At 35.6% G+C, this 18,133-nt stretch overlaps 1 protein-coding gene across 1 annotated transcript in view; it reads left to right on the forward strand.

Moving 5' to 3' along the window:
• The first annotated feature begins 4,870 nt into the window (after window positions 1-4,870).
• Window positions 4,871-18,133, forward strand: part of v (Tryptophan 2,3-dioxygenase vermilion) — a 38,724-nt gene continuing 25,461 nt past the window's right edge. Inside the window, exons 1-4 of the mRNA XM_069824417.1 lie at window positions 4,871-5,055; window positions 10,907-11,067; window positions 15,589-15,656; window positions 15,797-15,868. Of these exons, the coding sequence (XP_069680518.1) occupies window positions 5,030-5,055; window positions 10,907-11,067; window positions 15,589-15,656; window positions 15,797-15,868 (327 nt within the window). The 5' untranslated portion in view covers window positions 4,871-5,029. The remainder of the gene's footprint in view (window positions 5,056-10,906; window positions 11,068-15,588; window positions 15,657-15,796; window positions 15,869-18,133) is intronic.

Below are 18,133 nucleotides of genomic sequence, written 5' to 3' on the forward strand. Positions count from 1 at the left end.
GCTGCTAAAAATGTATTCAATGGTGGGCAGTGGGAAATGTAGTTATTTCATATTTATGACAGTGGAAATTTTAGTGCCTTTCATATAATTAAACTGATTTGTAAGGCAGACTGTATATAAAACACTAATTAAGCTATTAATGTTAATCGTGAGTGTTATGAGCTTTTAAAATGTATGTCTTGCAATACTAGATGGCTATCATTGTATTCTGTAATTGATCGCATAACAAATCAATGAATTGAAAACGAAACAGGGTTTTAATATACTTAGTAAGAAATTAGAGGACGTTATTTTTTTTTCCGTTGTTTCTCCGATCAAGCACCTACAGAAAATACTTCCTGAATATATGAAAATACTCAAAAATGTTGCCATACAAATTAGTCCTCACTATGTTTTTTAAAAAAATCAAGAATTTCTTAATTCAATTCATGGAGAAATTTAACATAACCCAAAAGGTTGCTAGGTATGTTGAATTACAGTGTCGCGCAATGCACTTAAGTGGAAAAATTTCAGCTGTCCCGGTGATTTTTTTGTACGGTACGAAATATTCACAAAATATATGAACCCCTTCAAATAATTGATGAGTTCACGCTATCAATGTTATATCTTTCAGACGTGGATTCAAATTAATATAATTGAAACAAAATTAGAAATTGACTGGGAATGAAGCTATTACAGTCAATTTTAAAATCAGGGCTGCATTTGTATGTTGTCATAATTTTGAATTGCCTTAGCACATATTAAAAAAATCTGTGCTGTATCAGAGATAGCACGTAGAATACGTCACGCTGTATCGGGAATGAAGTTAAAGTAAAGCTGTGTTGGTTTGAATATTTTATTTTTGTGTCGGTTTATAAATGAAGAGTATGGGTCTGTGATAAGAGAAGAAGTTAATGAAGGACGTGCAATATATTTTCTCTTCATATTAGGCGACACTCCAAAATTAATTCCAGCTCACAGCAAATGTTCCATTATGGTTCACTTAAAGTGTATCGTTCCAATCTTGTTGATAAATTCGCGAACGCGTAGCATGAATGAATTATCCAAATAAATGAGAACTCGTGTGATATTTGAATAAGAATATTTCGCGAATTAATAAATAAATAATAAAAGGAAAATAACATGAACTGTAGGTGTAATTAAATAACATATTCAATTTACTAAATTAATATTTCGTACTTAATTCACCGGCATGGTCTTGGCTTACTGTAATATGAAATTCATAGCAAAACATTTCTCAGTAGATAGTTGTCGCAATTATATTGAACGAAACATCGAAGCTAGACAAATATTTGTGGTTATAACATTTTATTCTGAATTAGTTCGCGGTAGTATAAGCAGTCATTTCATGTCTTGATATTTCTTGAATCTTGTAATGTCTTTCAACAGAGAATTCTAAATATTGATTGCAAATCATCGCTTTATTTATTTTCTGTATTTGTTGGTATTAAATTATTAATAGCATGACCGCCATGGCCTTCTAAATTGTCTATCTGGAAATAAACATAGACATTAGGTGTAACAAGATGCTAAACAAATGCGCATCAGATGCGACATGAATTTTTCGGCAATATTACAGTTCATATAGCCGGAAAACACAATAAAGTAAAAGAAAAGTTATTTATGTATTAAGAGAGGTAAGTAGTTTTTTACTAGTCGAGGACGAGTTAGCGCCCAAGTAATAGAGAACTGCAATTAAGTAGTCCAGAGTAACAAATACTACTTAACTCACGAATTGCATAGACTATAATGCTTTTTCCGCTTCCACATTTTACGTAATAAAAATATATTTCTTAATTTTGCAGCTCATGCATTATGTCCAGACACTCCCGTACTCTTCCTACAGAGCTGCGCACGAGCTCGGATGAGTCTACTTACGAATTATAGGAGATAGCATTTGCCTTGAACTACCTTCCCTTCTACTCCTACCCCCTCCAAAGAAACGTTGTTCCCCTACTGCGCATAGCGAGTGTCTTGACAAAATGTTTTTTTTTTCTATGTTACTGTTGAATGAAACATATTTTCACTTACTTCTCTAGAGAAGTCTACGGCACGAATCGGAGTCACGTGGTTATCTCGGTCTAGTCATGGCCATCGTGACAGTCTCCTAATATAAAATACATGTTCAAAGTTCCTAAAACAAAAACAAAAAACAAACGAATTTCTATATTAGACCTAAACTAATGTTGAATGTGTTCATTGTTTGCCATGTCGAGACTAAAGGCTGGTTCACAATAAACCTGGAACGGTAACGAGAATGAGAACGGAAATTTAAAAAATAAATGTATTTAAATGTGAGCATTCACAATTAACGAGAAGCTTGCCGGAGCCCGGGAACGATAACGGAGAGTTGGCCAAATTTTAACTTTGCATTTCTCGTTTCCGATCACAGTCTACTAGATTCATTCTATTATCATCATAAAACTGTATTTTGGTCTTCATATATTTTGTAACAAAGAGACCATTGCTTGTAACTAAAGCAGAAAATCAGAAGAATCACTTCTAATATTATATGTTACGTGTATAATTAAGTGACCAGAGTACCACTTGAATTGATTTCTTAAATATTCCGTGTCTTAAATTTCGAAGTTGCTTAGCCTGTGTTTATGTTGGCTGACTTGTACTCATGAGAGAATGCCATTGGTCAAATGTACACAAATAACATCAGATTGCGTAATATCGACTTTACATATCGTTATTGACATACATATCGATATGCATATCCGTTTCGTTCTCGGTTTATTGCGAATAAAAAATCTTCACGTTTCACGTTCTTCGCTTCCCATTCTCGTTCTGCCTCTCGTTCCCGGTTTATTGTGGACCAGCCTTTAGAATGTGACGTCGCGACGTAGCCTGCCTTAGCCTGACTTACGTCCCGTCGTCAATAGCAACGAACTTTATCACGCTAAAAATCATTTATTTCTAAAAACAAGCTAATAACAGCATACTTGCGGCAGTGGGAGTGGAAAAAAAATGCAGTTGATAGTTGGCTTTGATTGGTTAAAACTCATAGATTCTTACATTCCATTGTGCATTGATACATGAGCGAAATAGTCACTTTAATATTGCAGAAATCGCAATTACAAATCAAACAAGCGGTCACACTGGTCTGTAGCTGCTGCCGATGCCCAGATATTACTGAGAGAGGCTGTTAACAGAATAAGAAAAGTAACAAACAAAAATAAAAAATGAAAGTTAATAAGAAGAAAAATGATAATGGTGCATCAGTTTTCTTAATTTTATAAGGAATTTCGACGCCCTCGTGCCTGTACCGAGAGGAAGTGGCGTCATTGAGCGTGGTCACACAAGTTACACTAGTTTATGGCCTAACTAATAATAACAGTATTATTACAGTAAGCGTTCAAAATTCTGACTTTTTTTTTGCACTACGGATATCGGAACGGATGTCCATACTCGGTGCGGGGAAAGACGTATTCCACGTCAAAAATTAGGACAGTGGAAGCCTACAAGCCACCAATAGCAGGTGTTTAAACTTCAATTTCTATAGCTGTACCTGAAACTGAAGAAAAAGATGAAGAATCACTATGTTCTATTGTTGGTTAATTTTTAGTCATTATTTCTGCTATGATAAATTAAATTATCTTAGGTGTATTATTTAACACTGAAGTAAAATAATAATAATAATAATAATAATAATAATAATAATAATAATAATAATAATAATAATAATAATACTTACTTACTTACTTACTTACTTACTTACTTACTTACTTACTTACTTACTTACTGGCTTTTAAGGAACCCGGAGGTTCATTGCCGCCCTCACATAAGCCCACCATTGGTCCTTAGCCTGAGCAAGATTAATCCATTCTCTATCATCATATCCCACCTCTCTCAAATCCATTTTAATATTATCTTCCCATCTACGTCTCGGCCTCCCTAAAGGTCTTTTTTCCCTCCGGCCTCCCAACTAACACTCTATATGCATTTCTGGATTCGCCCATACGTGTTACATGCCCTGCCCATCTCAAACGTCTGGATTTAATGTTCCTAATTATGTCGGGTGAAGAATACAATGCGTACAGTTCTGTGTTGTGTAACTTCCTCCATTCTCCTGTAACTTCATCCCTCTGAGCCCCAAACATTTTTCTAAGCACCTTATTCTTAAACACCCTTAACCTATGTTCCTCACTCAAAGGGAGAGTCCAAGTTTCACAACCATAAAGAACAACCGGTAATATAACTGTTTTATAAATTCTAACTTTCAAATTTTTTGACAGCAGACTGGATGATAAAAGCTTCTCAACCGAATAATAACAGGCATTTCCCATATTTATTCTGTGTTTAATTTCCTCCCGAGTATCATTTATATTTGTTACTGTTGCTCCAAGATATTTGAACTTCTCCACCTCTTCAAAAGATAAATTTCCAATTTTTATATTTCCATTTCGTACAATATTCCCGTCACGAGACATAATCATATACTTTGTCTTTTCGGGATTGACTTCCAAACCTATCTCTTTACTTGCTTCCAGTGAATTCCCGTGTTTTCCCTAATCGTTTGTGGATTTTCTCCTAACATATTCACGTCATCCGCATAGATAAGCAGCTGATGTAACCCGTTCAATTCCAAGCCCTCTCTGTTATAATAATAATAATAATAATAATAATAATAATAATAATAATAATAATAACAATGATGATGATGATGATGATGATGATGATGATGATGATGATGATGATGATGATGATTTTATAGGAACGAATTTCTGGATAGAGGTTTTGTGTTATATTTGGTGAGATGTTTTTAAAGCGTTTAATGTTTTTATCGCAAATTGAAGTTGACAACACTGGCGCCAAGTCTGAAAAAAGGTGAGCTTACTCGAACTACAGTTGTATAACAGAAGTCGATGATGCAACTTAAAGTAGTTATCGACGCATGGCAAGTTATTGGCTGTTCAGACAGGAGGGCAGTTCAGTCAACACCACATTAGCCGTAGAGAGAGACGGACCTCGGGCGAGCCTCCGTACGTACACACGATCCCGCCAAGTATAAAGTTTCGCGGACATGAATTCCTGCGTTTTCAACAATGGGTAAGTTGATCTTCTCTGGAAGGACAGAAAACTGTATCTTTATGTAGAATATGGGGGATAGTGGGACTGCATATTATAAATAAATAAATCAATCAAACTCTTCTGAAGTTAAAGATGTTATAATATAGAAATATTTCTTCAATTTTAGTGGAAGTTATGTATTATTATTGTCTAACTCTAATCTCAGTTAATACATAATAATTAAATTTATAAATGAGTATTCGTACTATATAACATATTTCCTTATATCAGCTTTACTAAAATAACAATCATCTCTAATGAAAAATATAAACAAGTCTACAGAATTTAAGAGCCGGATAGAGTAAAGCAATAACTTCCACATCGAATTTAGTACAGTACTTACGTTTCTTAATATAGAGGACATAATTTTAAAGCGAGGTAAATAATTAAATTTGCTGCAATACAGAAATGACTCAAAAACTCTGTATATTAAGTACAGCTATCTTCTGACGCATATATGATAATATTCATCCGTTATTATTGCGTTTATTTGAAGCAGGGGTAAGTGATAAGCACAGGAACGCCATTTCATAGTGCTTTAGTAATAACATCTTTAGCAAGACTTCTGGCTTGTTGCATTCAAACAATTTATAAAATACGATAATTTGGTCCAGGGAGCATCCGTTCTTGGTGTAAAGATAATTCGTTTGGAGTGTTTCTTAATAGAAATTACGAAATGGCGTTCCTGTGCTTAACATTTAATGAAGCAGGCAGTGATTTGAAGTCTTTGTCACCCAAAGTTTTGCAACTGATTTAATCGATTAATCGAAGATGCTTCTAAATTGTTTTGTCCAAGTAAATCCATTTAATTCAATGAAGAGAAGCTATTTCTTGAATTTTTGCCGCAAATATTATATTATTGACTGATTCACAGCAAAGAATGCATGTGCCCTAGACCAATTAACAAAAAACAGATGCTTCCGAAGTGTTTGGTCTAAGGTAATTAATTTCAATACAATGGAGATGAGATAATCTTGTTGACTGATTCTCAATAAAGAATACATGCGGTCTAGAACAAAGAATCGAAAACGATTTTTCATAAGGTTTATTCCAGCACGGTTCAGAATCGATTTAATTATCTGTGGCTCAACAACACTTCTTTACTCTACCTCTTAAGACTTAATTCTTTGCCTGTTATCCATAGCATATTTCATTCCGTTCATTAAATACACTTAGCTAATTAACTGTATTTATTTATCCTATTTCCGTTACCCCAATTCATATACAGACACACGCAATCATAGGGATTTCCTCAAATCACCTGTCACTCTTTTTGCATTAAGAAAGTGAATCGCAGCACGAACTTTACAGCTGGTAAGACTCTCTGTCATTTAATTAACTTACCCCTTCTATGTGGAAATATTCTAAAATCATCAATGAAACAAACCATCGAAAAGCAATGAAACCACATACCTACAGTAAAATCTTGTTAATCCGGACTAATTGGAGGGATAAGTTGACCGGTTTAACGAAAGTCCGGATTAACTAAAATAACCTAAAATAACAGTATAAAGTGCATTATGACTTCGTTTATAGCAACAAAACACTTTGCATTCTCGTTTTGTATCTTACTTATACTTTAAACCTTTGTTTGTGTAATCGATAATAATATTTTTTTCAATCAATCAACTTCTTATTTATATTAAAAATATACATTAAGAAACTATTATATACAGAAAACAGAAATACAAATTAAGGAATTTACCCCCGTATGAGCAAACGCTCATAGCATAGTTTAATTACTTTAATGCAAACTTGATGGATTTTTTTTATTTTTAATACTACAGGTGTAATATTGCAATTTCATAGTTATAAAGTACTATAAAAGTAAGTCTTAAATCGAGGTCCTTTAATTTTTGCAAACTCATCGTTTTTTTACTGTCCGGATTAAGCGAAGTCCGTCTTATCGGAGTCCGGATTAACGAGGATTCACCGTAATATGTAATATAAAGTGAAAACTGGTAGCTAGATCTTGACATTATTGTTCATTACGACATTTTAAGGAAAACGCCAATTAGATTGTCATCAGGCTTTTAATTCAAATGCTACAACGAGGAATAAGATTGTGTATGGTCTTGAAGTTAAGGCATGAAAGTTTATTACGTTTTAACTAATGTTTCAGTGTAACAGATATAATCAATAAAGAAACAATAAAAAGAAAAAAAATTTAAGGGTAAGTTATGTAATAATAAATTCTGAGAATTAATTTATACTTTTTATATGATTGAATTTTCTGACTCCCTGCCCAAAAATGTGAAGTCTTGAGGTTGGTTTCTTCTAGCTTTTGTCATTCCCAGCACCTGCCTGAAGAAGTGCTTGGGAAATGATTTGCAATTTTTTACAACGTCACGCCTTCTCTGAATCGGACTTCTCTCTGCCCAATAATTGGAACCAAGTAATTGCTGTTTTCATTGAATACTACGCAAGACTCGTTAGCTCCTGAAGGCATACTACGCAGATGAAACCGGTTTGCATGTGGACCGAAGACTGAAATTCCTGTACACGTAACCTAACAAATAATAATTTTATCGTATTATGTTTTTTTACAGACTTCGCGTTCACCGTATGCTAACCTCACAAACTTACTTTCAATATCTTATCTAAAGAGCTCAAATTTTGGCTGTTGATAGACCCTGATATGTGTGTGAAATTCATTGACAGAAAGAGCAAATTTACAAACTTTTTTCTTCTCATTTGACAGACTTCACGTTCACCGTATGCTGAGGATATACAGGGTGTTTTCGGGCTGGTGTTACAAACTTTCAGGGTTGATGGCGAAGGGCACATGTATCAATATTTGAGATAAGGAACCCTGGTCCGGAAATGACTGAGTCGAAAGTTATAAGCAAAAATAGTTGTGTGGAAATGGAATTGTAATTTCGCACCACGTGCCCTCTTTCCCTTAACCTTTGGAACAGTCGTGGAAAGATGATATGGGCCGGATGTCTCCTACGTCGGCACTTGTCCCGAAACAATCTGTGAGCTTGTCTATTGTTCCCATTGGCTCATCTGTATTCGAAAATCAGGTCTGCTTATTCCGCTCTCGTGTACTCCTCCATTTCACTAGGACTGATCGACTGGACACTGCAACTTGTACACACACACTGCTGTCTACAGACGTGTATATCAGGACGGACCATGTCCGTTACACATTACGCCATCTGCATTGCTTTAGTGTAGTTTCCTGTCCCCACCCCTCAGACAGTGCACTGAACGGAATACTGTAGGCAGACAACGTAAACAACGTCAGATGAATACAGTACGGTATGTGTAAGATGTACAGATAAATAGACATAAATAAGGTGTACAGAGGAATAAAATTATATCATTTCCACACAACTACTTTTGCTTATAACTTTCGACTCAGTCATTTCCGGACCAGGGTTCCTTATCTCAAATTGATACATGTTTCCTTCCCCATCATCCATGAAAGTTTGTAACACTAGCCCGGAAACACCCTGTATAAGAAAGTCATCTTCTATCAGATTAAATTTTGGCTGCTGATAGACTCTGATAAATGTATAGAATTCATTAACAGACAGCAAGAGCAGATTTACAAACATTTATTCTTATCATTATACAGATATCGCGTTCATCGTATTCTGGGAGGGAGGCTCCCGCAATCCCTCCATAAGAAAGAAAACGTTAACCCTATTATCTTCTATTGTAGATGGTTTCTTGTCTTGTGCCCACAATAATGTTCTTTCCGCATGAAACAGGTAACAACATATTGATGGGTGTGCAGTTTAAATTAAAAATCCTGCCGACAATCGCACGATTTACTAGGAAACTCCCTGTTGATTGTTCAAAGTTATCGCGCCCGTTCGGTTAGCTCTAATAAAGTCTTTGGCTCTATGCATTTGCTTCCCTTTCGTCGTGTTGTGGCGGTTCCCCTCAAAGCATTTCCAAGAACCGACAAACCCGTTGTTATGAAATCGCAGCCAACTTATCATGTGCCGATTGACGATACAGAAGAGAAATGGCGATATTTATTTGAAGAATATAAGGAAAATGCACAGGAAATTATCTAAACAAAAGAGTATCCTCAAGAATGTGTAGGCCTAATCCAGCGAATGAAAAATGTTAGCATTAATTCTCTAGATTTCTAGATTGAATGTTATTCAATAATGCCAATTGAGAAAAGCGAAATACAGATTTTAAAATGTTAATTACTGCGCTTTTCTCTTGTTATTATAACAACAACAAATTCCACAATTTGCGAAATCTGGCCGAAATCCACGGCTGACCACTAGGATCCAGAATACAAAGCAGAGGTTAAATGAAAAATACAATATGATTGCGGAGAGAATACGGAACAATGATAAATTTAAAAATAAAGTAGAATTTGAGTTCGGAGAAACATGAGATGAAAATACATTGAAGAGTAATGAGATGAAGTGAAAAAAAAATACATACTATTATACAAGTGATGGATAAAATGGATAATGAATCTCTCAATACCATTAAACAAATTTTGTTAATGTCCTCATTAGAAAATTTAAGAGAAAGGAGAATGGTTTTGGTTAACTTAAATGAAGTTACCCTAGCGCCAAAAAGAAGTCCTTTCACTTCCCATGTATTAATATTCATTTTGTATCTCTCACTGAAGTGAGTGAGTTTTTATTATCTGCTGAAATCATATTTTAATTTAAACATTTTATAGTATAATTACAAATAACCTGATTAATACATTAATTAAATGGACAATTGTCATGAAGGAGTGTCAGTTTCTTTAGATACAATGGACATGGAATTACAAGATGAAGGTATAGATGTGGAAGTAGGATTTCGCACTTTATTTAGTACAGTGGATTCATGCTCATCGATTTACGTGGAAACAGTTGGAGACACTGACTAAACAAAAGAATGACCATGCGATAAATTGATAGTGATAAATCGAGCAGCAGAAATTATCGCGATGTATGACTGTGATTGGTTGGAATTCAAAATTTCATTACACTTCATTGGCCGAAAATGGAATGACGTCATATAAACGAAATAGTCATAGTTTTCCTTTACCTAAACGTGTTCTCGATCAACTTCAGTTTACTGAACTCACGTTCACCAGATATTATGCTAACAGGAAGAGGGATGAAAACATAATTACTGTTTTAATTATATGTGATTTAACAGAATTCTTCTTTCGTATAGAAAAGTTTTGTGAATATTTTGTCTTGTCTCTAAAAAATAAAAATAAAAAATCAGGTCCCCCACTCGAGTGGTGTCCGTCACCCTATTATGGGCGGTCCTGATCAATTGTTATTAAGTTGCACGTCGATTGCCACCACTATTCACAATGCAGAGTTTATCGGCTTAGTTTCCGAAATCGTTATGCTAGATGCGCACGCACGAGAATTTAATGAATATTCCAATCATCAACTGGGTTGCAGAGCAATCGTCGCATCTTGCTGAACTGAATGGAAATTAATGAATGTTATGGTTTATTTAACGACGCTCGCAACTGCAGAGGTTATATCAGCGTCGCCGGATGTGCCGGAATTTTGTTCTTTTACATGCCAGTAAATCTACTAACATGAGCCTGTCGCATTTAAGCACACTTAAATGCCATCGACCTGACCCGGGATCGAACCCGCAACCTTGGGCATAGAAGGCCAGCGCTATACCAACTCGTCAACCAGGTCGACAATGGAAATTAATTTTGTGTTGCCGTTAAACGAATCGCTGGTCAGAAAGAATTGAAATGCTATTGACAGAAATAATTCAATTTCCATTCAATTAAAATAAAATAAGAAGTTAGTGGGTGCGCAAACCGCCACGGGAAGGAATATAATTACTCGTACTAGCAGTTTATATCGCTTTGTCTTGACAGCCTGGACCCAGCACAGGAAGGCGAGCAGCTCGACAGTCAGGCAGGTATGATGTATGGAGAGTACCTACAATTGGACAAGATTCTGAACGCACAGCGCATGCTCAGTGCGCGCAGTAGCCAACCAGTTCATGATGAACACCTGTTCATTGTTACTCATCAAGGTAAGTAACTATACGCTGAATATGAACAGTGTCATCAAAAGTAGTTTAGGAGAAACCGCTCCTTAGATATCAGAAAATTTGAAGAATTTTTCCATGAAAATTCCTAACTCAATTTTATTTATTCAAGGATGAGCCTTATTTTTAGAGCCCGGATGTTAAGGCATTTATTTTGGTTAAAATAGGCAGGCATAAAGGCACTAAAATAGTAAAAATAGGTAGTGAAATATGCATTTGTTATTCATGGAAACAGACAAAAATTAGAGAAATACTTAATATACTATCCTATGCGGTACTCACTTTCCTTGGTTACATGTCACAGTAAGATGCTTTTTTTAAGTTGTCAACTGTCAGAGAGAACGTTTTTCATGGTGGAAAAGATCTTTCTAATTCTACTGAAGTGATTGGCGCAAACTTAAAACAACTTATTTCAGAAGACTGTCTCTACTTTCTTTCAGAGATCGGGAAAACCGACTGTATATTGTCTCAAAAAGAGGGGTGTAAGAAGGGATTAGAGACTTCAAAGTACGCGTGACTTGTGCGTACAAGCGACAACAGTAACGGGATCTGGAAACTTGCTTTTAATGCTTCCCTCATCCCCTTTCTTTCGCTGGTAAACCTCGAAGTGACCTGAGCACGAGGGTTATACTGTTCAGACATTTTTGTTAAGTGACAAAGATGGAATCGGTTGGGGAGAAAAGTTTACGACTTCTTGGAAACATATGTATTGTTGGAGAATAAGATTCTTAGCAAATATTTGTGTGAGGTGAATATATATTTTTAATTTGTACAACCGTTCTTTTTTGTTTTTTTATATAATTTGTTTGCGGTTTATTTTAAATGCATTAAAATATAAAAAATGTGCAATAACGACGTAAAAAAGCTAAAAAAAGGCATTTAACCTTAAAATATGCAACGGGGGCTAAAATAGGCAAAAAAAGGCAAAATAAAAATTGAGCCTGTCGTCCCCAAATGTGTGGCAACGTGTTTATCTCTAATAGATCGTTCATACAAGGCCTACACTAAGTTTAAAAAAGGAATTTTGCGTAACATCCGGGCTCTACTTATTATAATAACTTTTACTTTTTCTAGATCCAAACTTAATTCTATTCACAAAATGCTATAGTAACCAGAAATTAATTTTTCTTTTGTTCCTTACCTTCTGAAATGTATCAGAACTTGTTAACTGAATGCAATTAGTGTTCCTAAATATTGAAAATTCATAATGTTTTGTTTTTGTTTCAATTCACATTATGAAACGCCATTTTCAACACTGGCGCTATAGTCAAACTAATGCCAGCATGCTAATATATTAATTTGATTATAATTCAGAGACTAAGCTTTCACTTTTGACTCCTAGTTAAATTATGAGTCTTTTTTAATACGACATTCTTATAGTATAAGATATAGTATCGGATTAAAAAATCCGTGACTATACATTGTTCTTTTTTCATAAATTAATACATTATTCGCCTAACAGGAGATCAAAATCTCAAAGACACTGAAAACACGATACAATGAGGACAAGATACAAAAGGGTAATAATAAATACAATAGGCTACATAAATTAACACATAAAACATTTACACAAAATAAAAATACAGATACATTCCGCAATAATTAAAACACACAAACCTACACGCACGCGCGTGAACGCGCTCACACACACATACACACACACACACACACACACGCTCAAAACAATGATAAACTTCAGGGATTTATAGTCATTTTTAGAGCCCTGTATTTTACAAATTGATTTATCTTAAATTGTCCAATTTACCGCACTGTGGGATTGAAACTCTTGTCAAGGCATGAATAGAATTTCTGTGTAAGATTTTTCAAAATCACAGACAAATATTCAACTTCTAGGTCCTTGTGAATCAGTGTAGTCTTGGTATATCAATTAGAGCCATGAATAATCCTCAAAGCATTATTTTGGGCAACTTTTAAAGGCTTCAGCTTATTTTCTAAGACAAATGCCCATGCTGGAGCAGCATATGTTAAAACTGGAAGAATCAAGGATCTACAAAGCAACAATTTGCGATTTATAGATATTGCTTCAGATTTGGAGAGGGGGAAATGTTGTACTTTTCGACCCATGACTTTGCCTTTCGAATACTCGCAATGTTTCTGCCAGTCTAACTTTCTGTATAAGATTACACCTAGGTATTTGGTGTTGTTTCTGTAGGCTACTCCAACACATGATCATAAATACATAACTGAGGAACTCTTCTTAGCGACTGCTTTCGTCTTTTCAACATTAAGATATATTTTCCATTTTTTAAACTCATCTTCTATTAAGTTGAAATGTTCTTGTAATCGACTTGTAGTATACAACGGATTTACATGAGAAAATAATCCAGTATCGTCAGCATATTGAGTCACGTTAGTTTCAGGTGTTATGGATAGATTTGCTATGCAAATATTGTACAGAAGCGGACCAAGTACAGAGCCTTGTGGGACGCCGGATTTTATGTCATGGGTTTCGAGCAAAGATAATTTATTCTTTTGCATAATATGTTCTGCCTGATAAATAAGCAGCAGTAATTTTTACAATGATGTTTGGAAGTCCAATAATTGTCAGCTTATAAACCAATCCCATGTAAAAACAGAATCATAAGCTATGAGCCCTGAGATTATTTATTTTATTTTTTTTTAAAGACAAATCATTTCTTTCTTCAGCGTTGATGTTAAAGATGAGGCTGGTTAGATGTGATCATGAAGGTAAAAATATTTCATTGACGAATTTTGTTAAATAGTCTGCGCCTGTTAGACTATACTGCAAGGACTGATCTTTGAACATCCCGAAGGCTGAAAAATAGCGATTTGTTTACAGTCGGCCATGTCAGAATTAACACAATTATGGAATGTCGAGCGCTGATCTAGTGTAATGCCTGATTATGTAGTTGTTGACTTTCTTTGTACGATTTCATAGAAAATTTAAGTGAAAAATATTCCTGTGGACGCCTTCTTGAGAATATAATTGTGGCACTTCTACTTGCATTAATTGTTCGAGCCGACCGCCTGCAATCTACTTATCAACTACGTAACTACCTGACGAGTAACCAGGGGCGTAGCTCAGACGGTAGCGCGTTTGCCTGCTGTTCTGGAACTTCGCTCGAGAGTGGGTTCAGTTTCCCTTTAAGATGATTACTTGGTTTGTTTTTTTTCCGAGGTTTTACACAACTGTAAGTTTTACACAACTGTCAGATAATCCCATGGCGAGATCTCGGCCCCCCCCAATCTCATAAGAAACTATTTTACTGTCATAAATTGGCCACCGGCGTAGCTCAATTGACTAAGGCGCTTGTCTGCTGATCCGGAATTGTGCTCGGGCGTCGGTTCGATCTCCGCTTGGGCTAATTACCTACTTTAGTTTTTCCAAGGTTTTCCCCAATCGTAAGGCGAATGTCAGATAATCTGTGGCCTGTCCTCTGCCTCATCTCGCTTTCATCAATCCCATCGACTCTAAATAACCTAGTAGTTGATACAGCGTCGTTAAATAAATAACCGAGTAGAAAAACTATCATAAATTCCATCGGTTATAAATAACCTAATCCCGTAGTTGATACAGCATTGTTAAATAACCAACTAAAAATTAAGAAGCCCTACTGATGTTACTGATCTGCGTTCGTCATTAATCATGGATCCTATGGGATTGGATGGATCCCGTTCCCGACCCTACACCTTAAAAAATTATTGGATATTATTGGGGTTCGAACCCGAAAGCTCTTCGTTTAAAGTCAGGCAAGCTAATTGCTTCAGCAAGTATGCGATGTGTGAAAGATCATTAACTTATTGATTTTGGTTGACTTGTAAATTTATACATACTGAATGAACCGTAAGTATTGTCATTAATTTCAGGAGGTTATTCTTTGAGATATTTCAAACAAAAAAGTTTAATACAATTTTGCTCGTTTTTGTTTTCTTTTCGAGATAAAAATTGTTTTATATAAAACATTTTATAGCGTGTTTAGGGAAAGCCATTTATTTCATTCCTAATAGTCTATGCTCAGTCAATTTAAGAGAGCAGTGCATTATGGTAATAAATCATTATTGAAAGAATTTTAGCTATGTCCATTAAATGTATAGAAATTTGGTCCGAACAAATGTAACTTTTCTTTCTGCAAAGGAATTGTACAGTGTTATATTTGTTTGGATCAAATTTCTGCACATTTAAAGGACAAAACTGAAATTCTTTCAATAATTTTACACTGCTGTCTTAAATTAACTGAACATATTGGGAATTAAATCAATGGCTTTCCCAAAAAACACTATGAAATGTTTCATATAAAACAATTTTGATCACGAAAAGGAAGCAAAAATGAGCAAAATTGTATTAAACTTTTTTGTTTGAAAAATCTCAAAGAATAACCCCTTGAAACAAATGGCTTTACTTACCGTTCTCTCTGTGTATTAGTGCATATTCATGGTAGATAAATAATACAGGCCCTGTAAGTGGACGAGCTAAAAATTGGTCATATTATAAGAGTATAATGTTCATGCTTTGCTTGCTTTCAGCATATGAACTCTGGTTTAAGCAGATTCTATTTGAGCTAGATTCTGTAAGAGCAAAATTCAACACTGAGGTGAGAACTACATATAATTTGGAGTTCTATACATAATAACCTAATAAGTGATAATGTCAGTAGACATTATATAGGCCAAACCTTGAATGTTCATATATTTTAAGTATTGATTTGCTGTTTACATGCACATTTTGTTGCAGGATCTTGTTTTGGATGAATCTCAGTCACTGGAAATATTGAAACGCATGAATAGAATCGTCTTAATTTTGAAGGTAAAAAACTATCTTGTTATTCATTTGTTACTTGCGATTATTTATTTGTGTCGTTTACGATTATGTCCACACTGTTTCTCTCTGTTGCTAACTTTAATAGTTCAAGCTAGACTTACAGTAAAGTCCCATACAAGCTGGCTTTCCGTTTTGGAGATTACGCTGAATCGAGTGGAATTAGTATGCATGACCATGTTGAGGCTGAATTACCTAATAGGTTTCCGCTACTACATTTCTGCTAGTACTATATTACCTCTTCCGCTATACTGGAGAATTAGCACGGTCGCTTTGAACCGTGCCGTTACGTTTACCACCAAATTTAAGTAAATACACAATGTCACCAACATAAGAACATGACGTTGGTGTGTGGCGTAGTTGGCGGGAGGAATTTTTTCTTTCTCTGTCTACCTCCTTCGTTCTGAACATTATTGAGAGATAGCACCACTGTTAGCGACAATGTGTATTTGCGTAAATATTGCGAGTAAATTATGACGAGTGCCTTAGATGAGAGGCTCGGGACAGAAACAGTTTTGCTGTAGCGCATGCGCGAACCTCTCATGCAGTGGGAGCGTGATCCTTACTTGAATTTATTTTTGCGTGTACTTGCAGATTAAATGATTGAGATCCCTTCTTGCTCCGGTTACAGGCCTTGCATTTACGAAGGTTATGTTAGGTTAGCTTAGATTAGCTTAGCTTAGGTTAGGTTAGGTTAGGTTAGGTTAGGTTAGGTTAGGTTAGCTTTGGTTAGGTTAGATTAGCTTTGGTTAGGTTAGGTTAGTTTTGGTTAGGTTAGCTTAGCTTTGGTTAGGTTAGCTTAGCTTTGGTTAGGTTAGCTTAGCTTTGGTTAGGTTAGCTTAGCTTTGGTTAGGTTAGGTTAGGTTAGGTTAGGTTAGGTTAGGTTAGGTTAGCTTTGGTTAGGTTAGGTTAGGTTAGGTTAGCTTTGGTTAGGTTAGGTTAGCTTTGGTTAGGTTAGGTTAGCTTTGGTTAGGTTAGCTTGATTTCATTCGTCCATGTAGTAGTTAAAATTATATAATATGACAGTTTTTGATTCGTAATATTGTTAATAAATAATAGGCCTATAATGTAAGCGGTGAATAATTTCATGGTCCCTAATTTTTTTTTCGTAAAAGGCTAGGTATTTTTCTATAGGCCAGAAATAAAACAGCAACGCTGTCATAATTACGTACTTTACGCTTTGGCGAACATTAACCGGAAATTTACTTTCCGTCATTTTAATGGTATTCTGTGAAACACACCTTTTTTCCTGTTAATTTCCTTGTGATAACCTAGTTTATTATCTTATTACATCTTCATGTTCTCTTAATGAATTCAAAAAACCGCCGTTGTACTACATAAAACCTTGAACTTGACTAATGGAGTGAATTATTTAAGAATATAGTCGCGAATTTGACTACCACCATTTCGATTATATTTTGTTTGATGCGGCTCGGTACGGCCCGGTGACTAGTGGCCAGCGAGTAGAGTCGACTATCGATGTTGGTCTGCCGTGCGTATTATCCAGTTGTTCCACCTCTTCATTATTTCCAAAGGCCACGAACAAAACATAAGAAGAAGGCTTTGCTTCTCTACATTCTGCCAGTGGGCATTTGGGTCAATTTTGTGTGGTTATGAATTGCGATCCCGTACTCTAGACACATACGCTTTCATCACTCGACCACTGCGCTTGCTTTCAAGCATTCGATGTTTTTATAACAGGTTAGAATCTTGCGGCTCTTCTGCATGTTACAGGTTTGTTTTTCTAAAAAAACTACAACATTTTATGTTTGTATATTATTTTGTATACGTATGTTAAATAGTAATCCCCTCTATGTTTTAATGTCTTCTCGGCAGAGATACGTAATATTTAAACAGGAAACAAAATTCCGGCACACCGGCGACGCTGATATAATCTCTGCAGTTGCGAGCGTCGTCAATTTTTTTTTAATCCAATGCCACCAGGTTGTCTTTTCGACATTTCTGGTCTTCTCTCCTGGCCGTGGCTTAGTTGTAACCCACTTCTGAGGTTGGGGCGCCTGGAAGGCGGAGTAAGCGTCGTTAAATAAAACATAACATTTTTAAACAGGAAAGAGACACGAATAGCCTCTTCATGGTATGAAGCAGGCTTTGGGCCCGGAGCATGAGCAGTGTGGCATCCTTTGACCACAGTCTGGTATATACAGTCACGAAGGTTAAGTTGTGAGGGCGCTAGGAACAATAGACTGTGCCGGTACTATTTCGCATTGTCTTTAATGAGGCGATATTAGCGAT

Source organism: Periplaneta americana, chromosome 4, assembly GCF_040183065.1.
Source record: "Periplaneta americana isolate PAMFEO1 chromosome 4, P.americana_PAMFEO1_priV1, whole genome shotgun sequence".
Classification (NCBI taxonomy): Eukaryota; Metazoa; Arthropoda; class Insecta; order Blattodea; family Blattidae; genus Periplaneta; species Periplaneta americana.